Raw genomic sequence first — 22,062 nt, 5'->3', positions numbered from 1 at the left:
AATAATGTGTTTTTAATTAACTGAGTGCATGGTGAAAGGGGGTTCGTTTTCTGGTCAAGGAAAGTGCTGGTGGCATTTAAGACACTTACATTTTTGTACAGTTTCACCACTTCACCTCTTAAAGAATTGGCCATTCTCACATTTCGGTGAACTCCGTCCTTTTGTGATTTTTTTGTTGTTGTTGCTACCTGAAGGGATAATCAGTTTGACATTAGCCTTGTGTGGGAGTCAGTAAATCACCGCCTCAGCCTTCCTAAAACTTCTGTATCCTACTGAGCCCCATTTGCTCTAATTCTGGTTCTACTCTGTCTCCTCTGTTTTTTTTCTTCCTTTTTATTCCATTTCGCTTCTCATTGTCTTCTTCCCTCCCCCCTCAAACAGAAAACAAGAAATTTCTAAAAACTTTCAGCTACTGGGACACTTTGTACTGTTCACTGGCTGCTTTCTCACACCCTTACAGTTCTATACCCACTGGCCTGGCTGCTTCTATGGTCTGCTAAAAGACTCTGTATATAAAGTGGTAAAGGTATGTAAATAGAATACATATTTATATATTTTATATATTCATATAGCAGTGTTTATAAGAACGTATTTTGATAGAATTGTATCTCCATATATATTTATGTATTACGTATTTCAATATTTTATATATCGAGATATCCATTTTATACACATACATGTATATTCCTGCAACTGTTGCATTCATAAATTTTGGGTTTTTAAGGACTGTTTAAGTGCACTACAAATTTGAGTCCCGTGTGCACTGGCAAAACGTAAGGATAAGCGGTAAAGTAACCGATTTATATTTCTGTAAACACAAAACCACAGAATGGCCTGGCTTGGAAAGGACCTTAAAGATCATTTGGTTCCAGCCCCCTGCCGTGGCCAGGGACACCTTCCACTATCCCAGCTTGCTCCGAGTCCCGTCCAACCTGGCCTTGGACACTTCAGGGACGGGGCAGCCAAAACCGAATCACAAGTGACTGGAATCCAATCCAGCTCCCGCTGAGCGACCCCCCCGGCCTCCTCGGGCCACCACCTCCCCCTGGCTCTGCCTCCCGCCCCGCTCCCCCCGGAGCCATCCCTGGTTCCCCGCGGATCCCGGGAAAGCCGGACCGGGATCTCACCCGCTCCCTCCCGGCTCCGCCGCGGCGCCGCTTTCCGGCAGCGCCGGGAGCGCGCTTCCGGCCGGAGCTGCGCGTGCGCGCCGGGGCTGCCGGGCGGGGCCTGTGCGGCGCCGCGGGGTCGGGGCCTGAGGGGCGCGGGGACGGCCCGAGGCAGCGGCACCCGCCGCGGGACATGGTGGGGCGGGCAGGGGGCGGGGGTGGCTGGGGGACGGGCTAGATGCTGGAGAGGGGAAGGATGAGGTGGGGGAGCAAAGCGGGATGTTCCTTGTTAGCTACTAAAGTAGCAGCAGGTGGCGAAAAGGCTTGAAGGCTGAAACGAGCGGCTGAAGGACGCGTTATCTTTTGTGTGGGCCCCGGTGTAAGGCCTTGTGCCGTGGTTTGCTGCTGTGGTTGCTCCGCCGGCAGGTGGCTCAGACTTTGTTGCCAGAATGGCTCTGTGGTAACAAACTTCATTCTCAGCCTCCCTTCTCCTTCATCCCCCTTCTCCGCCCCGCAGGGAATATTCCCGTGGGGGTCATGAATCCCTGTGCATTTATGCAAATTCACATGGCAGTATTGAGACGTTGTGCGGAAAAAGTAATTGGTAAAGAAAGGATTCTCTGTTGGATGTTCGGCTTTGTGGAATCGGTTCTTATTTCCTGTAGTCGTTTGGAGAATTCCTTCAATTCATGTTTCTCCAAGCAAAGTTTCCCCATGAATGACAAAAAGCTTGGTGGTGTTTCTCTTGTGTTGTAGGCAATTGCATGATGTAATTTGGTGTTATTTGGAATAGCACGCGTTTTCTGATGAGTTCAGAAAACTCTGGAAAAAAATACTTCACTGAATTTCCCACACTGAATTACATATGTCATGTATATTAGCTTTTTTAACATTGAGAAGAAGTACATGTTTTTCTATAATGATAGAAAGATAGATAGGTCTAGCCTGATAAATTATGATGGTCCACAGTCATGTGTTAGTGGCTAATTTTCTACAATATTGAAATTATTGTCATTGTAGCTTTTCAATAGATGATCACATCTGATTTTAACAGAATAGTAGTATTTTTCTAATTATTCCTTTTTGGCTGATACCCTGTTGTCTGATGTTCCCTTTCCTGTTTTTTTTCCCCTTCTAATCTTTTAGGGTCCAAAACCAAAAAAAAAGGTAGGTAGGCAGAAACACGCTGTAGTTCACTGTTGTGTTTATTTTTTTATCTGATTTTTTGGTTTTTTCCTGAGGCAGCTGGTCAGAGCTAATTGAATTTGAAGGAGGAAGAGGCGTCTCCAAGACACCGAGCTTTTGTGCCTTTTGCAAGGAGGCCAAGTGTTCCTGCAGCACTGCTGGAGAGAGCGTGGCCAGTGCATCCACTGCTTGTTTGGCTTGGCAACGGGTGTCCAGGCAGAGAGGCGGTGTCCTGGCACTGTCCAGCCATGGGGTGGCAGCAGGACCAGGGCAGTGACTGTGCCCCTGTGCTGGGCACTGCTGGGGCCACACCTCGAGTCCTGTGTCCAGTTCTGGGCAAGATGGACATTGAGGGGCTTGGGCATGTCCAGAGAATGGAATGGAGCTGGGGAAGGGGCTGGAGCAGCAGGAACAACTGGGGGGGCTCAGCCTGGAGAAAAGGAGGCTCAAGGGGGGACCTTCTGGCTCTGCACAACTCCCTGACAGGAGGGGGCAGCTGGGGGTGGGGGTCGGGCTCTGCTCCCAGGGAACAAGGGACTGGACAAGAGGAATGGCCTCAAGCTGTGCTAGGGGAGGCTCAGGTTGGACATCAGGAAGAATTTCATCATGAAAGTTTGTCAAGCACTGGAAGGGGCTGCCCAGGGAGGTTTGGAGTCCCCATCCCTGGAGGTGTCCAGAGAGTGACTGGATGTGGCACTCAGTGCTGTGGGCTGGGTGACAAGGTGGGCATCAGGCACAGCTTGGACTCAATGAGCTTGGAGGTCTTTTCCAGCCTGAATGGTTCTGGGATTCTGTTATTTGAGTCATAGGCTGGACACAGAATGAGGAGGTGAAGGGACAACAGGCAGAAGTCCATGGCAAACTGGGTTGCATAAATTTATCCTGTGGGTTATTCTTAATTCAGTGATAATGAATTTATCTACCCCTCCCCAGCTGTGCATCTCGCTCTTCTCAGTGCTCTGTTAAGTCATAGGAATGTGAAAAGAAGTTGACTAAAACGTGATTGCAAGTAATTGAAACAAGCAGATTTTCCACTTTCAGTTTAATCATTTATTTATTTATCAAAGTGAAAGGAACAAATTCTTCCCTGAAATCCTAATGGGTAGAAGTGTGAGTTTTACTGACTATTTTGGGATAATTTTGCAAATGAATGCTTTGGTAACAAATGTGATAAGATGCACTCACACTCTGGTGGCACTTAATTGTCACCATTGTGTTACCCAGCTTCATGGTAATCTCTGCACTCAGAGTTGCATTAGGTAAATATTTATTGCCGTGCCAGTGTGAAGTGAACAAGTAGTTATTTATATCTGAATAGATGATAATCAGAATCAAAGTGTGAGATAAGAGTATTTGTAACACACTTGGTGTGTGAAGAAGGACCAGTGGTCAGATAATTTCTGAGAACCCCAAATTTAAAATTTAGTCGTTCTAGGATTAGGCTGGAAGTGAACAGTGAACTGGAGTTGCAGTAAGGATTTTATAACAGAAAAGAGAACTCTTCGCTATTTTGTCTTGTGAATTAGATGCTTCTAAATGCCAGGCTTGTCCCAAAATACATTTTCCAGTATTTCCTAAAATGTTTGAAGTTGTAGCATCTACTTTCCTAGCAGATCTGCCTGTTATTCAATTTCTACATTAAACCAGAAGATTTTAATACTCTCCTGCTGTGGCTGTGTTTGGGAATGTCTAGCATAGAATAAAATACTGATTGTAAGAGCTTATCATAAAAATGAGAAGAAAATTGAGTCCAGGATATGCATTACTATTCTGGGGGCTTCATTGGCTGTGTAGGGAGTCTAAAATCTTAATTCAGGGATCACATGAGAAGGGCAAAGTTACAGAGTTACGGAACTGCCAAAATTAAAATACTACTGACATTTGTTTTCTTCTCCCTTATTGCAAACATGAAGTCCAATGGCAAAACTAAAGATGAAAAACCGAAGAAAGGAAGGGACAGGAAGCAAAAAGACAAAGGTACTGTGCACTTCATTTAGAGGGAATATGATGGACAAATCATTTATTTTAAATAAATGGACAGAAAGTGACATCTTGAACTAGATGTGAATTGCTATCTGTGTTCCTCAAACACAAATGATTCCTCCCTCTTTTCTGGTGTGGTCCAAATTCTCTGTTCCTTGATGCTGCATCTCACTTCCCTATCAGAGCAATACTCTCTTCTCTAGTTATTTCTACTGCAATTAGGAAGTTGGGAAGAATTAACTTGCCATTAATCCATCCTGTTGGGGGCTTGGGCATGCTGTGACTGCCAGTAAGTGACTGCTAATCACTGGTAAGGTTGTGCTGTGGGAGTTGACAGCTCAAGTGAGCACAGGCAGATTTGGAAACTGCTGCTGCTCTTGCCTCAGTGCAACACACATACTTGACATGATTTACTTGTAGGTGGTGACATCAAGTCACTGTTTGGGAACATCTGGATTGAGGCATCTTAGACTGAAGGCTTAGAGGCTGAATCGGTTTTAGTTTTCACATCCTCTCTGATTTTCTAGTCCCTATGGCAGCAAAGAGAAGCCAGAACTATGGAGTAGCAAATCCTGAAGAGGATTTCAATGAAAAAACAGCTGTAAAATTGAAATTATAGGAAACCACTGGTTGTAGGAGAGGAGAAGAGGAATTTGGGGTTAAAGCACTGAGTTTCACCCAAGACTTTGAGAACCTCTGTCCTTTGAAGCTATAGATGGAGAGAGCACTCCTGCTGCTGCACTTGCTGGTCCTTGTATCCACTTTTATCCTCACAGACTGATAGGGGTAGTGCCATAGTGTGTTTTAGTACTATTCAAATTCATTCAAATCAATCTTCATGTGGGAGATTTCTGTGCAGTGGAAGATAAACATTTATGTTGCTTATTTTATGGTGGTTTTGTCATTACAGCCAAGGACCAGATCATTTTTTAGATTTTATTTAGGAAGGCATAGTTATGCCCTTGATCTCTTTCCCAATCTTCAGGTGAAGCCCAATTACAAGCTGAACAAGAAGAAGCAGAAAGGCTTGAAAAGGAGAGACTTGAACGAGAGCACTTGAAAAAGCTTGAGGAAAAGGTTAGTTTTTTACTCAATGAAAAAATCTAATCCTATTTCTAAACTTGAGACAAGGCCTGTAAAACATGAGTAATTTAGTGGGAGAGTAGGAGTGAATTTCCTTAGGTACTTATTGTTGGGAACAAGATTGAAGAAATTTCCCAGTTTGTATAAGCTTAAATACATGAACTTTTGTGATATGTAATTCTTCAGTTCGATTAAATGCCTTTTTTTTTTTTTTCCATTTCCCCTGTGCTTTCAATTGAATGTGTTTTTTGTGTTCTCCATGAGGATATTTGGTACAAATTCCTTAATTGGTTACTTCTTGGGGCAGATACAGTGATTTGTATTTGTACATATATGTGTGTGTATTGGCCTAGGTATATTTATTTTTCTGATAAGACTGGCATTCAGAACAAAAACTGATTGGTAATAGATAAATATTTTTGTGTTTAAAAAGGAAAAAAAAGAGATTTACAACAAACTAATTTTTTTTTTGAAAGAGTCACTCTTGTCCACTCCTCTTGTACTTCACAGAATATTTTTTCTTCCTAGGGAGAATATGAACTTAAAATAATAGAAATTAAAAGGGAAAAAATAAAATAATCTTGCACACTTTTTCCAAATTATGCTTACATTTTTTAGCAGCTCCCATGAGAGCTGGCTCCAGGATGCTGATATGGAAACTGTTCAAGTGGGAGGTTACAATCATATGTCACATTATGTTTATCATATGGCTCAGCAGGTAATGTGACGACAATAACATATTGCAAACCACTACAGTCTTCTCAATTGGATGTTTCATAAAAAAAACCAAGTTTTCAGTGTTTGGATTTGTTTAAATAATAACTCATTCAAATATCCCAAATTAGTTTCTTCTATATAAAATAATAGTAAGAAATAAGCCAAAATATTTAACTGCTCTGTTTGATATATATATATATATATATATATATATATATATATGTAATTTTTTTTTTTTTAACAGTATCAAGGAGCAAGGGAGTCTGAACTAGCAGAACTTAATTCACTGGAACTGAAGTTTCTTTCTGCACAGCAGTGGAAAATGGATTACAGAGAACAAGCCAAGGTAAGCTTTCTTGCCAAAATCTGCCCAGAGGTTTGGCAAGGAAGAGACTTGAGGAGTTTCCAGTTCTTGAATGTAGGTATGTGCTATGACAGCATTTGAAATTCCACCTCAAAGCAGTGACATGCCATGCTTGCTCTCTTACCTTTACTTTGGAGCACACAGAGAAGAAATGTGGGCAAAGAGAAGCCTGTTTGGTGATCAAAATATCAATCCCCTACACCTTACCCCAAGAGTCATGAGGAATTGTAATTTCAGATGTTCAGGTATCTGTTCTTCCTCTTCTATTTCTTTAATTCATTCTGCTTTTAACCATTTGACCAAAAAAAAGTTCTGAAGAACATTTGTTTCAGTGGTTCCTGGATATCACAGATCATCATTCAGAGAGAGAGGTTTGCCAGATTTTTGAAGGATGTGGCACAAATCCAGGTCAGGGCTGGAAACATGAAAATGCAGCTAAAAGTTGATGTCTGCAGTCAGGGTGACATCCATGGTGGTTGAATCATCACCCAATGGCATTATGTACCTGTCCAGTTAGATTTTAAGTGGTAAGGTGTGCAAATACAGTAGTAGATTTTGCTCTTGTGAATCTTGCAGACACATTGCTCAGTAACAGTCTGATAATGGGATTTGGTCAGGTAAGGAACCAAAGGTTTAATATCCTACAGGGTGGTGGACACAAGGATTTTCTCTTTGCCGTGTGTATTGCTTAATCCTTTTTAAAGCCTTTGCAGAACAACTTCAGTATCATAGGCTAAATCATGTTAGAGAGGACTTCTGAAATTCCTGTAGTTCAACCTCCTGCACCAAGCAGGGAAAAGTCTGAAGTTAAATCAAGGTGCTCAGTTGGGTTTTGAGATATTTAAAAATTGGAGGTACCACAGCATCTTTGACAGCTTTACCACTCTCACTATAACAACTTTTCTCTAAATGCGATTGGCATTTCCCTGTTACAGCTTGTGGTCATTGCTAGCTGCTGTTTATTGATGTTTTTGACAAAACAGAGCTGTTGATTTTAAAATAAGTCTGATTAAACACTGGTAGATTATGGGAAATACCAGAGTTTCTGTTAGTCTGTTGTTAAGATTATTTATGGCAAAAGAAATACATAATACCAAATGCTGAGTTTCCACATCTATTTCTGAACAATTCCAGTTTAGATGAAGAGATGCATTTACAACTTACCATGAAATTGATCCTTTTTCTCAAAAAAAGTGCTGTTACTTCTAAGGATGTGATGATAAAAGTGAAGCTCTCTTTTAAGTGCAAAGATGTAAAAAAAAGAAATCAGATATCTTATTACTGAAAATTGATCAGTTTTTATACAGGAGTTTGTTTGCACTCAACACTCCCCTATTGTTGCTTTGTTTGAAGTCAGTGGGAATGCTGATGGAAGTGGTTGGGAATGCAATCCTGTAAGTGCTTTTGCTTTAAAAGATCAATTTTCCTTTGTAATGCAGTCTTCAGTAACAGGGGGTTATTAATCTTCACAGCAAACAGGAGGGTAATGTTTCCTTAATATCCTATTATATGGATGAAAAAAATTCCATTATGGGTGATAAATTGATCCCATGAGCCAATGTTAGGCTTATGTTTGGCATTAAGTGGGTTTAATCTGCCACTGATTTTTTCTTTCCACCACTTACAGGAATGATCAAGAATTGATTTGAAAATACAATTATTTTTAAAAAAACCCTAATCTAGGATTTCACATTCCTACCAGAGTTTCTGTAACAGGAGAATTGATGGTGGTAAAGGAGAGGAAATCTCCTTCAGAGGCAGAGAAAGGAGGAGTTTAACATGTTGTAGTAGAGGCTCTTAATCAACTTTATTGCCAGGGTAGGAATTTTCAGTTTTCTTGGCAGAATCTGATCTGAGACCCACCTGCCTCTTCCACCTGCACCTTCCTCGTTTCTCTTCTCAGTCATTTTATTATTCCAGCCCCTCCATTGTGGCAGGTACTGAATTCACTGCTTTTGTGGAGCAGAGCAGAACCCACTGATTAATAAGTATAAACAGCAAGTGTGAGGTGGGCAGAAGCATCTTAACACATTAATATCACAGTAAACCTTTTTTTCCTGGCATGGGGGATAATAAACCGGGTGGTGTTAGAATCCTGTTTAGATGCAGGTGTGAATTTGTCACTACAATGTATTTGTCTTTTAGAATCCTCCTATTTCTTGTAAAAGCAGTGTGCAGCACAGCTGTATCCACTTTTCTCTGAACTCTTCTGCAGTGGGAGCATTACCTCAGCTGTGATGGGAGTCCTGACCCCACTGTACCCCAGGAAATGAACACTTTCATGAGCTTGTGGCGTGAAGACCAAGATGAGGGCATTCAGCTTGTGATGGAGAAGGGGGAAGTGGTGCTAAAGGTAAGTGTTAAAATGGTGTATTTCAGTTTAAACTTAACAGCCCCCACTTACTCTATTTTCCCTTTTCTTGTGGCCAAATGACTGAAAGGCTGTAACCCTCAACACCTAGAAGTTTTTCTTCAATTTTTGTATTTTTCTTTAATTACAGATTTATTGTTAACCCTAAAGAAGATGTGTATTGACTTTAACTATGCATTTCAGGGATTTGTATGCTGTGTTTCTACACTGAGGTCTAGTACGCCAACACCCATAGTCCCTTCCATTTGGAACCAGAGCGTACAAGCTCAGATATAAATGCTTTGGTGGACAACAGCCTCATTTTGTAACACTTGAGCCAGTAAAATGTCATGTAAGAACAGAAGTTCCCAGAATTGATTTTTACCAGCAGGAGGCACCAGGCATGGGTAGCTTGTGAAGCAATTTTAAGCAATCTGTGCCTGCTCTGTAAATTCAGGATTTTAGTTTCATTTATGCTGACTTTGTGGTGTTTTTCAGAAAGTTAATGAGATTTTCTAGAAACTGACAGGGGGGAGAGTTGCATGTGTAACACAAGTTGCATTGGGCTGGTTTGGTTCTGAGTTAGATTTCCTATCTGTCTATAAAAAAAGGTTATTTTTGTGACCAAGATCTGTTTAGGTACAAAGGAAGTAGGTTTGCCTCATTTTTTATGACAGAACACATGCTATGTTAAAGATGGTGTCAAAACTTCTCCCATATAAATGTCTTCTAGTTGATTGAGAAGTTGGAGTTTCTTTTATTGGAGGCATCACCAAATGAGATCACAGAAGAACAACGGGTCCAGTACCAGGAATTCATTCTGCAGTTGCAGGTTCTGCTTCATCAGAAGTACAATGAGGCTACACAGAACCTGCTCAAAGTGAGTAAGATTTACTGCTTCAAAGTTGTGATATGTGCACATAATTTTAACTCCAAGTGTCTTGTAATGATGGTTGGCTTTGTTTGGTCTTAAACTGTCACAGAGATGAGTCTGGGAGTTTCCAAATCATGTTTATAGCACATGCCAGAGTTGTTAATTATTCAAAACTCCTGAAAATCTGAACTTTACAGTGGAAAATCTCATCATTAAGTCTGACAAGATTAAATTACTGGGAAATTTTGTGAGATTTGGAGATAATGAAAACAAGAGGTGCTGTATGAAATTTGTTGACTGTACCAAAAAAATGTAGATGTGAAAAGCAGTTCATAAGGTTGCCTTGTACTCATTTTTTAAATACAAGTTCATGTGATTAAAATATTTTTTAAACTAAGAATCTTGGGAAGAGTGAAGAGCACTCAAACAAGAAAATGAAAATGTGCTGGAGAGTCAGTTTTTTGAGCTTCATGTATAGGTAGTGACCTTACTATTTCAAGAATATTAATCAGACATATAAGTATGTTTAGCAGAGGAATATTAGTGAAATAGTGAACCAGTTGTATGTGCATAGTCAAAACCCTCTGCAAATTAAGAAATGATGAATTCTTGTTTACTGAATTTAGGATTAAACTCCTGATGTAATTATCATTTCACAAGTTTGATGTTGCCTAAATGATAAAATAATCTGTGCATTGACTCTGGGGTAGGAGTCTGTTATTGCTCAGGAAATCCTTTTTCTGTTTGTTTTTTATAATTTATCCTGAGAATTAAGGTAATAATGGAAGAACCCCTACTTGGCAGTACTTGGCTCACAATTTATGAAGTCAGAGGAAGAGAAGGAATGTAGTTTAAATTTTAAGAAACAGATTTGAGTTTATAACTGTTGTGCTTTAGTTCATAAATACAACACAGCTGGGCTTGGTCAGGTGTATTTTCATTCTTACATGTATTTTTAAATTTATTTATTCAAGTAAAGGTAGGTAAATCAAAGTGAAATAACACTTGATTTAATTGGCTTTTTTCTTTGTAGATAGCTAGTATGTATGAAGACTCTGAGACTGGGAATATGCACACAGTCATAAAGAATAAAAACACTACTTTCTGTATTTGGGTCAATCTGAAGAAGAAACCAAGGTACAGCACACTAAAATTATTAATTTGAAATGAGGCCTGGCTTTGTTGAGTAAACACCAAGAATCAATTTCTCATCATCTTTTTTTTTTTAATGTTGAGTAGCATCCATTCTGCAGACTCTCAGTGCTGGCTGTTGCTAAGCAGTGGTTTAGAGATATATAAATTTCTTTCTTAAAATGCAACAGCAGAACCCTGTCACTGCCAGAACAAATTTGGAAGAAAAACAATAAAGCTCATGCAGAGAATTGAAGTTCCTCTGGAAGCAGTGTTTCTTGCTGATGCATTTAATATTTTCTAAGTTGTTCCAGTTGCTTGCAAAGCAGTGGATGATACTTGGTGCTCAGTTGGAGAACATATTTTAGAGCCTGGGATGCAATATCAATTCTGAATCTAAGTTTTGTGGTTTTATCGGATTACCATTTAAATGATACATTTTCAAAATGAGATTTTTGAGCAGACTTCCTGCTCCCACTCCACAAATACAAGGAATAAGTTATGAAAAGGACTTCAGCTTGACCTTTTGCTGTGAGTTTTGGTAAGATAAGTAGAAGAGTGGGTGCTGAGCAATATCAGACTGACCTGCAGGAAGAGCCCGTATGGGTTAAGTGCTATAGCCTTTTGGCCAGCAGAGAGCTGCACTTAAAATATTCAACCAACATTTAAAAACTAAGTGTTGCTTTACTAGAAGATTTTTAGAACTTGTGACCAGCTTATCTTATCCAAAAATAATTATTATTTGAATTATTTGGAAAGGTGCTGAGAGTGATGTAATACAGACAGCTGTACAGAGATTTTCCCATTAAATTAGTGAGTTTTACCAGGAATGTAGTTTCTGGAACAGCTACCATCTGATTCTGCCTCACTGCCATCCTGTCAAGACTTATTTTTGAAGCTTCTGATCCCCTTGATGCAGTTGTGGCTTTGCTGGAGGGTCTTACTGACAGCTGCCAGCACAAGCACCATGACATCCCACAACATTTCTCAGACCGTGCAACAAATCCCAGAAGAGATTTGAACATTTGTGAGGAAACAGCAGATGAAGTGCTGCCAGTCTTACCAGGGCCTGTTGCTGTTGTCACTGTCCTTCCCAGGTTCAAAACCCACGTGTTCCAGGAGGCAGGGCATGGCTTTGACCTGCCCAAATCCCTGGCCCTGAGCAGCGTCGCCGTTCGTGTGCTGCACACCCGCTATGACCACGTGTCTCCCCTGTGGCTGCAGTGCCAAGGGCTGCCAAGGCCGGAGGCCTCAGACAGCGAGGAGTCAGCTGAGCATCCAAAAGACAATGGGCAAGAACCAGGAGAACAGGAGGAGAAAGGCAGGGAAGAACCCAGCGTGCCTGCTGCAGAAGAAACATCTTCTAAGGAGAGAAAGGTAGGTAAAAAACCTCCTCAAAGGATTTCCTACATTGCTCTTGTTAACTCGAGGCTCAGTCACAGTGCAGGACAGCCAAATCCTTAAATGTTTTATAGGAAAAGGCAACTTGTGTCAACAGTGTCATAGATCTTCTCAAGGGAATTGAAAGATGGAAAGTAGAAAGGGAAGTCTGGACAGGGCGTGCAGTTGGCATTTGGTTGGTGGTTTAAGAGTAGGATCAAGCATGAGGTGCCATTGCAAGATATTTCTATAAATCTCTGACATGTGTACAGATGAATGGATTCTGCTTCTGTGAAACTGACAGCCACACAAAATCCCTGCAGGAATCCAATTTTAGGAGAGTTTGCAGCGTGCAGAGTAGGATTCAGAGTTCAGCAGGTGGTGGCTGTACAGGTACCTGGCTGCTCTGTGTGCTGACCCTTTGCTGTTAGAGGGCTTTTCAAATACTATTTCTGGCTGCCTGTCCTCTTCCTCAGCTCTCTTCCATGGAATATGTTGGTTTTAGGTGTGATGGAGGTTGCTTGGTTTTGTGTTGTCCATACTGGGTTTGGGGTTTTCACTTTGAGTATCACCTGTGACTCTCAGGTAAATGACCTGTGTTGTCTACCTAAAATTTCTGCAGAAATAACTGACAAAATATCAAGATTTAGGCCTTCTTAGTATGTTTGGAGCAATTTCACAGATTTCACAGGATACTGAGTGGGAGGGGACCCACAAGGATCCTCGAATCCAAGTCTTAAGTGACTAAAATCTGGGATCCATACAGGGATTGAACCCCTGTTCACGATCTTGGCTTTTCTCCTTTTCAGTCCCCAGCACCTTTGTAATGATCAGTGCTTGAAATCCTACTTCTCTTGGTTCCTTTTTTCTTTTTTTTGTATGACAAACCTTATCTTTTGGCATTTTTCACCTACATTTGTCAGATTTCCTTTAAGCTCCTTCATTTTATTCCCTCTCTTTTTCTTTCCCAGGTCTTGTGCTCTTTCTCTCAATCCATTTTGTGAATTTTCCTCTTCCCTTTGAAGGCTCCACTTCTTTCAGCTTGTGTCCTCTCACCTCCTGTCCTGTTTGAGCAGATGTGTGTTCTTCCCATGTGCTGGCAGGCACAGCCAGGGCACAGAAGGTGCTGTGCCTGCAGAGGAGTCTGCTATGACAGGGATGAATCCCCATCTGGGTTGGAATTTGGCTGGAAATCCAGGGTAATGTTTCTCAGCATCCTCCTGTCTGGCTGTGTCTTGGGTTCCCCCACATTCCTGTATGTAAATACAGTGTGTGAAAGGGCATAAATATCATGGGCCAGGCACAGGCCAAAGCTGCAGGTGGGGTTCTGGCACAGTTTCAGTATTGGTTTGGATTCAGCCCCGACTTGCATTTTCTGTGTGCCACTCTGCTGGCTGTAAAATCAGCAAAACCACAACTTCTGAGGGCACACTCTGCTAGAAAGGTGTTGGGTGCTTGTTTGGTACTTGGGGAGCTCAAGATGGAATTTGCTGTGGAAATGAAGTAACTACTTTGTCTCTATTTATATATCCAGTTCCAAATTAGAGAGTACCTTTAATCAAAATATTTTTGCTAGCTAGGTAGAAATTTTCTCTTAAAACCTTGACCCTGTAGCAAGATTGGTACAAATGTTTCTGTATCCCTTCTCCTTGGGCCGAAGGAGGTGATACCTTCTTCATTGTGTTTGTCTCTGACTAATGGAAAAATGTCTTTTGCTTTTTATCTAGGAGAGTGCTGCCTCATTGAAAGAAAACAGCAATAACACAGATGATAAAAAAGAGACAGAGGAGGAAACTGAGAAGAATTCAGACATTTTGGATGAGCCATCACAAGGTATTTCGTTATTTTTGATGTGCAGCACTGCTAAAGTACTTAGGCTAAGTATTTATATGTTAAAAATTCTTCCCTGTGATGGGGGAGTGAGGCCCTGGCACAGGTTGCCCAGAGGAGCTGTGGCTTCCCCATTTCTGGAAGTGTCCAATGCCAGGTTGGATGGGGCTCTGAGCAACCTGGGATAGTGGAAGGTGCCCCGGGGGTTGGAACTGGATTTTGAGGTCCCTTCCAGCCCAGGCCATTCTATGATCTATGGAAACACTGCAATATCTCCATGTGAATGGAGCAAAGTTTATAAATATAGGGATGTTTTGATAACATTTGAGTTTTGTTGACATTTCTATTAATGATTGTTAAATGTGGGGAGATACCAGGACACACAGGAAAATGGAGTTTGTCCCACAGTTATTTTTATTTATTTATTATTTATTTTTATGTACATGTTTATCATGTTTCTATATATGTGTGTGTTGTTATACATATCTTTATGGGTGAGACACACAATCTTTATGAATCTGCCAGGCTCTGGGGAGCTTTACTTCCTCAGAAAATGATAATTCAAATGCATATCGTGGTAGGCATTGGTGTAGTGTGGGGTGTTACTGAGTATTGCCTAAATAGTGCTTAAAGTGAGATCCCTGCTCTTACACCTTGTTAAAAGAGGGCCTAATTCTAGGAAATGAAACTCCTTGTGTGTCCCACAGGAGTTACAAATTTCTCCAGTGGTGTGGTGTTGTCCTTTGGTTTAATAGGAGTGAGTTTTCTTGTAGTACTGACTTAAATAAAACAACTGCAAACTGTTGGCATGATTTAGCCCCACTTCACAGCCTTTCAGAGTTGTCATTTTTGATGTGGTGTTATTGTCTCAAAGTGAATTTCATAACAATTGCAGTCGGTGTTTTTACAGTATTGAACACTTTTTTCTTGATTCCTGTAACTGTAACTTCTCTCTCCCTGTACCATCCCATGTGACATTTTAGGTGGGGTTTTTTTTGCTGGTTTTGTTTTTTAAAAGAAAATACTTATGACCATTTATGTCCACGGTGTTTCTGCCTTTTACTAACGTTTTCCAAGCAATTAAACCTTTATGTGGTATATACATAATTCTTTTTTTTTTTCTATGCATAATTATCTTTGTTATCTGAAAATTGTGTTTCATGTTCAACCCCTCTTGCTTCTCATAATTATCATATGTCTTTCACCTTCAGCCCATAATCTTTTGGTGCTTTATTTATTTTGATCTACTATTTTATTTGCCTTATTTCTTTTCATATCAATACAATCTTGCTAAATCTGTCCAGAATCTCCTGTAATATTGTGCTTGTGAAATTCTTCTGTGGGTAATGATGGGACTCATTGTGTCAGTAAATCCTTATTCCTGTAGAAAGCATTTGGAACTGGCTACAAATGCAAAAGCTCAGCACCGCCTCAAGAAGTGCTTTTCGTTGCCCGGCTCTCTGCCTTTCCCCACGGGTCAGTGATTACAAAGAGCACCAGTAGATGGGGCTGAAATGCTGCACGGTGTGAAGCGCTTCAGCACACTGTGAAAATCGACAGGTGGGGATGTGGGTGAGACTGAGCCCCAGGTGAACTCCTGCTGTCTGGTGAATTTTTCAGAAGAGGACGCAGTGCTGCAGGAGGAGCGGGGCGGCAGGGAAGAGGCACCAGCAGTTGTTGATGTGCAGCAGCTGGTGCCCGTGGGGGGTGTGTACCACATCGATGCTCTGCAGCTGCCGCCTCCGGCCCAGGACGTCAGGGGCTGGAGCATGGTGGAGGTGAGTGAGGAGAGGGATCAGCCCCTCCCGCCCTGGCACCCCGAGGAGCTGCTCCTGAGCTTTGTCTCTGCTGTCACCTGCGCTGGACACGACGTCCTGAGCAGCAAAGGAGCGAGGCAAGGTTTGCAAATCATCCCTTTTTCCTCTGGGAAAGGTGAAAGCAGGGTGGTAACAAAAATCCCCGCCGGTCCAGCTCCAGGCTCTTCACGGTGGCTGAGGACTGCAGTCCCTGTGTTCTGTTTCCTCTGCAGCGCTGACCGACCCCACAGATGTCACTGTGAAGCTGGAAACCTTTAATGAGCAAAATTCCCAGCCAAACTCAGCAAGCAGGACTGTGGGCAGGGCAGGAGGGATGAGATCTTCATTCCCAGCCACCTGTGGCCTCTCCTTCCTCTCTTTTGCCCCCCCAGGTGCTCCTGGTTTTCTGAGGCTGTGGATCTGTGGAAAAATGGCTGTGCCCACTGTGTGGCACTGCCTTGAGGGTGCTTTCAGCAGCACAGGAAGGGTTCCAAGGCCCTGTGGTAGCTGCTCTTCTACTGCCTTCAGAGCTGTAGTTGGAAATGTGCAACATTAGCAAACCCTTTTAAATGGTGTACTAAAAAACTTTGCAGTGGTTGGATGAGCTCAAAGAAAAACACCTGTATTTTCTGATAAACCCCTTATCTGTCCTTTTCTCTCTCTTTCCAAAGCTGCTGGATGTTGGATTGCAGGTGTATCCATATTCCCCAGGAGAGGCTGAAGATGGCACACAGGCAGCAGTACAGATAACCCTCAGGCTCCCTGACAATGTGATTTATTTTGAAGCACCTGTGGTAGCCCGATGGGATCCTGCAGGTATGAACTCAGGACATGAATTTATTTTAAATTTGAATAGTGGAATTTATGCCGGAGTTGGACTATTGTCACAATGCAGCTGTAAAGATAAGGGCCAGTTTGGAGCCCAGAAGTAATTGGGGGACTTCAATGTTAATTGATTTGGGGATTTTTTTTTTTTTTTTATTATTACTTTTTTTGTTTTATTTTACTTCTGCTACTGCCAGAAGCCTTCCACGTGCATCTTTGTATTTTTGCATCCTTTTTGGCCAGGCCAGCAGTGGAGAACTGATGGCATCAGCAACATAACCTATGAAGCACAAGAAAGGAGCATCACCTTTGGGATGGGTGCCTTTTATACAGTAGCCTTTCTCCAGGATGCTCACCTGAACTTGCCCTATCAGGCCTGGGAATTGCAGCCTACTGGTGTGGATGAGGGGCTCTTCACAGTCACTGCAGTCTTTGCAACCATTCAGATACAAATTAAGGTACTGTAAATATTTTTTTATCAGCCATTTGCAATTAAAAACCCATAATTATTACAGTGTCCCTGATTAGGAATTTGGGATGCTTCCACAAGAGCAGTTTGAATTTCTGTCTTTTCCTTTCCAAGCACTGTACTGGTTATTTAATTTCAGTTATTTCCTATGAGACAGCATCTGTGCATTTGCTCTGAAAAGTTCCAGTCAGTGTTCTGCTGTTGGTGGTGCCTTGCTGCATTCAAGCCTGTTCCACCTGTTAGACTTGAAAATTGTTCCTCTCCCCTCCCAATTTTAACAAGAGAAATTAAAGCATTTCTAGCAGCCTGCTACTAATGCTCCTTGTTTCTTCTAAAAGTTCAAGCTACACATGATTATCCATCTGCTCACTGCTGTATAAATCAGTACACCAGTGTCATTTCTGAATTCCTACACAAAGCTGGCTCCTTGAGGATCTGTAAATGAAAGGCCAAAGCCCAGAGGAGCAGATGATGTAGGTGACACCCAGCATAGCAAAGGTATCAGTATTTGAAGCCTAAAGCAGAAAATGGCTTCCATGACCAGTAAGTTGCTTTCACTGCTTTGTACAACAGGATAATCAGTGTATGTTGTCTTCAGTAGTGGTGGAAGAGGAGGAGGTGCTTTCCCACATCACAGGACAATGGATGAGTCCTTTTGCCCTCAGAGAAGCTTTGAAAAGAGCTGGAGTGAACATTTTCCCAGCAGAGCACTCTCACAAGTATGTCCCTGTGCCCAGGAAGGTGAGTGCCAGAGAGTTTCCTGTTGGCTTTTCCCTGTTTTTCACTCAGGTCACCCTTTCCTGCACTGGGGCCTGCTGTGCTGCCAGCTGAGCCAGGGGACTGAGTAAAGCATTGCTAAAACCCAGGGAAAGAGAGTGAGATCTACTTTGTCTGACTTGTCCTTCTGCTCTGCAGGCTGCCCTGGCAGAAGGGAAGGCCTATGCACAGATGGCTCTGCTTGCAGCTGCTTTTGCTTTTGCCCACAGCAAGTGGAATGGAGAAGCAGGGCCAGAGCGAGTCGTGTTCAAGGTTTGTGGAGTCAGACCAAACTTCCAGAGCAGACCAGCACTGACCCCTCCCCAGTTAGACAGAAACAATTAACTCCCCCATGGTGGCTTCAGCCCCTGCCTCAGTTCAGTGTCAGCTCTCAGGGGACACAAGTCTCAGCAACAGAGACACTTGCTAAGGTGGCAGGAAATGGAACTGGTAAGTCACCAAGGGAGGCTTTAGCCAGAGCTGGGGTGACAGAGCTTCATGCTCTTCAGAGGCCCCTTGAAAATCAGCAATCTGCTCTGCCAGCTTTTTAGAGAACAGCTGGAAATCTCTTCCTGCCTGTAGGGTTTCTTCTGCTCCCTACTGTGCAAAGGAGGGACTAAGCAACCTCAGAGCTGATTTGTCTCCAGCTGTGAACTTAAACACACGGTTAAAACTTCCCCCAGCCAGACAAACACTCCCAGGTGTGGCTGGAGATGGGTAACACCAGGCTGCTGAAAGCTGGAGCAGCTTTCTCACTCTCAGGGTTCAATGCATGTGACACAAATATTACAATTTGTGCTCTGTCAGTGGCACAGGCTTCAGCTCACAGTGCATTGTCTCCTGCCCTAGGTAAGTGAGCATCTTAAAGCAGATTCTGCCAAAGACAACCACTGGTCTCTTTATATGTTTAATGGAGAGAAAGTACAAACCCTCAAGCTCACTGAAACCAGTGAAGCTTTTTCAGAAGAGCTGGAAGAAGAGTCTGAATTTCACTCCACACTCTACCATATGCTCAAGGATTTTGCCAGCAAGGAAGCCATGGATAAAGTGGAAAGAGCTGGCAGCCTGTTTATTGATTCTGTGTATCAGCTGCTCCTTGCTACCAGAGTCTTAGCATTCTCTTAGATACTGCATGCTTTCCTTTAAAACTTTATTATCAAAAGCTTTCAATAAAGTTACATTTCATCCTTTTCTATTCAAATCATTGAAACAGGTTCTAAAATGCAAACATTTCATCTTTGTTCAAGCAAAATAAATTCTTTATTCTCTTGTGGCTAGACCACCTAGACATGTTTATTGTTAGCTACGTTCAAAACTGCTGTTCTGTTGTAAACCTCAACAGCACTGAGGCCCTTTTAGCTACTTTTAAAGATGACTTTTGTCAGAATGGGGAAAAAAGATATATTTTTTTTTCATTTCAAGTCATGCTTTAAAGAAAAAAAGTTCATCTCCCCCCCCAAAAACTCCCCCCAAGCCGACAAAACGAATCCGAAGGTGTAACCTTAAATCAATCTCGGCTCGGCTCCTGTCCTGCAGAGGCGGCAGCGCAGCTCCGGCAGGCGCAGCCGGGGTTATACCGGGGGGGGGCCGTTGTGTTGCAGTCCTGTGTAGGGCCACAGCAGCTGCTGCAGCGACGTCCAGGAGTCCCCGGTGCCTACAGGGGCTGCATCTGCCGGTCTCTGCAGGGACAGCCCCGTGAGGAAGCTCGTGAGAGCAGCCAGCAGGACCAGGATGGACATGGACACCCAGAAGGTTTTGTTAGCGTTGGAAAAGGAAGCCTTGAAGTGGGATGCCCACGCTGACACCAAATTGTACCTGGGCAGGACAGGAAAGCACAAAGCCCTTCAGTGTTTCTTCAAAATGTGCAACTCTTCCCCCCCCACCCCAAAAAGCCATAAAACAAACGAGATTCCACAAACAAACATCCTCACATGTGACAGGTTGTTACTGTTCCGGGAGCTGTGCAGGGAGAGCTTCGGTTCTGGGTTTAAGACATGGTCAAGGAAGCAAATCCTTGATAAGCTGACCCAGCTCACCAGTCCACCCCTGCTCCCTGTACCTCACACTGGGTTCCCAGAGAGCATTTCCCAGTCACTGGTCACTGCCTGTGGCAGTCAAAGGAGAAAAGATCCCACGGAAGCCACAAAGTCTCCACTTGCTCCTTTTTCCTGCCACATATCCTAGAGTGAGTGCAGTGACCCCTGAGGATGGAGAGAGGCTTTGGATGAGGCAGAGACTTGGAGAACCCATCTTCCAGGATGATGCTTGTTTGAAGGTTTGTCCAATATTTGGTGCTTTTGTCCATTTCATGCGTGTTTTTTATTTTTAATGGATGTCTGAGTTCTAGGACACTAAGCTCAAAATTAATAAGGCATTTTCTAGTGTATGGCATAATTTTTTTTTTTCTTCATTTTGTTCTGTGGGAAAAATTAATTTTCTTTTCATGCTTTGTACTTACGGATACACAGAAGCTGCACTGACCCTTCCACACCAAGCAATCCAAGTGCACAGTAGTTAACTGGATTAGCTGTTGACTGAAGAATAATGTGTTAAATCTGTTGGTGCTTCTATTGGTACACTGTTAAAATTTGGTGCTCCTGTGTACCAGGAGCTTTGGCCACACTTGTGGAGATGTAAAATAAGCACTTGGATTGCTCTGCACATATGATGGGAAAGGTGTGTTAGGAGAAGCCCCCTATGAACAAACTGCTGTTCTCTTGCAGATCTGCAGCAGTGCTGAGTTTGGCAGAGTGGTTGACGAGTTTGTGAGAGCAGAGCAGGGGATAGATAAATCAACTCCAGTAGGTTGACAGCTGTCTCCTTATATTTACAGAATATAATAGAAATGCAACTTTTCTGCTTTGTACCCCCCTCGAGCTCTGGTTCACCATTACTCATCAAGAGCATCCAGTCTCATATGCATGGATCCCGATTTCTGTAGAAGCAGAGCCTGGTTTAGGTGGCCTTCAGCCCTGATTCAGAATGACAGCTGGACTCCTCTGGCTCGAGGAGGACAGCAGCAGTGTGAAAATACACACAGCTACACCAACACTTACGGGCTCCTGTGCTGGGGAGTCATTCAGCTCATTCTTGCACTGCAAAATCCTTCTAAAAAATAATTTAATGGCTCTGGAATTGCTTCTCCCAGCAGTGGGACCAGAGCAGAACGACAGCATTAAAGCAAGAGCACAAGATTCCTTTCACAGCTTACTTGGGGAAGGAGAGGACAGGACACAGAATTAATCCTCATTCTGATGTTTAAACATTTTTTTAGCTCTTTCAATTAAACCATCAAAAATAAACTCCCTGAAATATAAAGTATTAAATAATCCTCTTTCCCCTTTCCTTATATGTGGTGTCCTTACAGGATTTTAAGAAGAGGGAAGATTAACTTGCATGGTTCACCGATGCTGCTGCTGTTTTGGGGAAGAGCAAGATGTAGAGTGGTGGGAAAAGGGAATTAAGGGAAGAAGAGCTGCAACAAAACACAACTGGTGACCAATGCCAAGATGCCTTTGGAAGCTTGTCACAAAAGCATTTATATACACATTTTTTTGGTATTTTTCCATCTCTGAGGGGTGTGCAACAATGCATAAACCAGGACACAATTACTGCAGTGTAGCTGATGTCACAAATTGTTACCAACGAGGAACCAGAAGAGGGGACAGAAATACACCTTACCCTGGCCTGCCCTAATTTAAGCATCTGCATCCATCTTCAGATGTCTGAATATGCAGTCCAGACCCTGGAGGAGCATCTCTTGTGCAAGTCACTGGATGCTGTTTGCATATCACAACTCCAAAAAGCGGATCACTGATTATTTGTAATAAATTTATGCATACACTCAAATGAAGACTACTTTGAAAGCCAAAACGTGCTACCTGTAATTAGGGAAAACCAAATTTCTTTTGTTATATTAACAAAATCATCTCTATAGGGTGGGAAAGGAGGTAGTGAAGCAATCTTTTCTGGCAAAGCTGTACCATTAGGCAGAACAAATGCTCATCTTGGAATTCTCTTAAAAAAGAAAGGTAATTTTTTGATGAATAAATGTAATCAATAAACCTAAACACAAAAGCCACAAGAGCAAGTTACTGGAGGTGAGAATTAGATATGAGGCAGGCAGAAATTAAACCCCAAATACAGCTACACTGTTAACTCTATTTAACACAGTTTATTTTCTACCCCAACCTTAGTGTTTAGATTTCTAAAT

The 22,062-nt window shown here is 42.4% G+C and overlaps 2 protein-coding genes across 13 annotated transcripts in view; one reads left to right on the top strand and one right to left on the bottom strand.

The window, feature by feature from the left end:
• Positions 1-1,182, bottom strand: part of ETFRF1 (electron transfer flavoprotein regulatory factor 1) — a 7,524-nt gene extending 6,342 nt beyond the window's left edge. For 2 of the 3 annotated variants that reach the window (XM_069003267.1, XM_069003266.1), the window contains exons 1-2: positions 1,128-1,182; positions 90-188 (exon numbers count right to left, since the gene is read on the bottom strand). In XM_069003267.1, the coding sequence (XP_068859368.1) occupies positions 90-134 (45 nt within the window). In that variant the 5' untranslated portion in view covers positions 135-188; positions 1,128-1,182. Of the gene's footprint in view, positions 1-89; positions 189-1,116 lie in introns of all 3 variants that reach the window. The other variant, XM_069003268.1, reaches the window with a different exon arrangement.
• Positions 329-22,062, top strand: LOC138104240 (dynein axonemal intermediate chain 7-like). 10 transcript variants are annotated; one of them, XM_069003258.1, is made up of 16 exons: positions 329-526; positions 2,253-2,273; positions 4,205-4,268; positions 5,260-5,351; positions 6,319-6,420; positions 8,654-8,791; positions 9,522-9,668; positions 10,696-10,799; positions 11,891-12,170; positions 13,901-14,006; positions 15,624-15,781; positions 16,471-16,615; positions 16,868-17,082; positions 17,667-17,834; positions 18,009-18,122; positions 18,699-19,135. In XM_069003258.1, the coding sequence occupies exons 5-16, from the start codon at positions 6,397-6,399 to the stop codon at positions 18,972-18,974; spliced, it is 1,875 nt and encodes a 624-aa protein (XP_068859359.1). In that variant the 5' UTR covers positions 329-526; positions 2,253-2,273; positions 4,205-4,268; positions 5,260-5,351; positions 6,319-6,396; the 3' UTR covers positions 18,975-19,135. The 10 variants fall into 10 exon arrangements, with proteins under 10 accessions (XP_068859359.1, XP_068859360.1, XP_068859357.1 ...); XM_069003256.1 differs by lacking the exon at positions 329-526 and adding an exon at positions 1,257-1,302; XM_069003255.1 differs by lacking the exon at positions 329-526 and adding an exon at positions 1,356-1,566 and having other exon boundaries at positions 2,253-2,272; positions 4,203-4,268.

This window comes from Aphelocoma coerulescens, chromosome 1A (genome assembly GCF_041296385.1).
Source record: "Aphelocoma coerulescens isolate FSJ_1873_10779 chromosome 1A, UR_Acoe_1.0, whole genome shotgun sequence".
Classification (NCBI taxonomy): Eukaryota; Metazoa; Chordata; class Aves; order Passeriformes; family Corvidae; genus Aphelocoma; species Aphelocoma coerulescens.
Note: the sequence above shows the minus strand (reverse complement) of the source record. Positions and strands in the feature narration are given on the sequence as shown.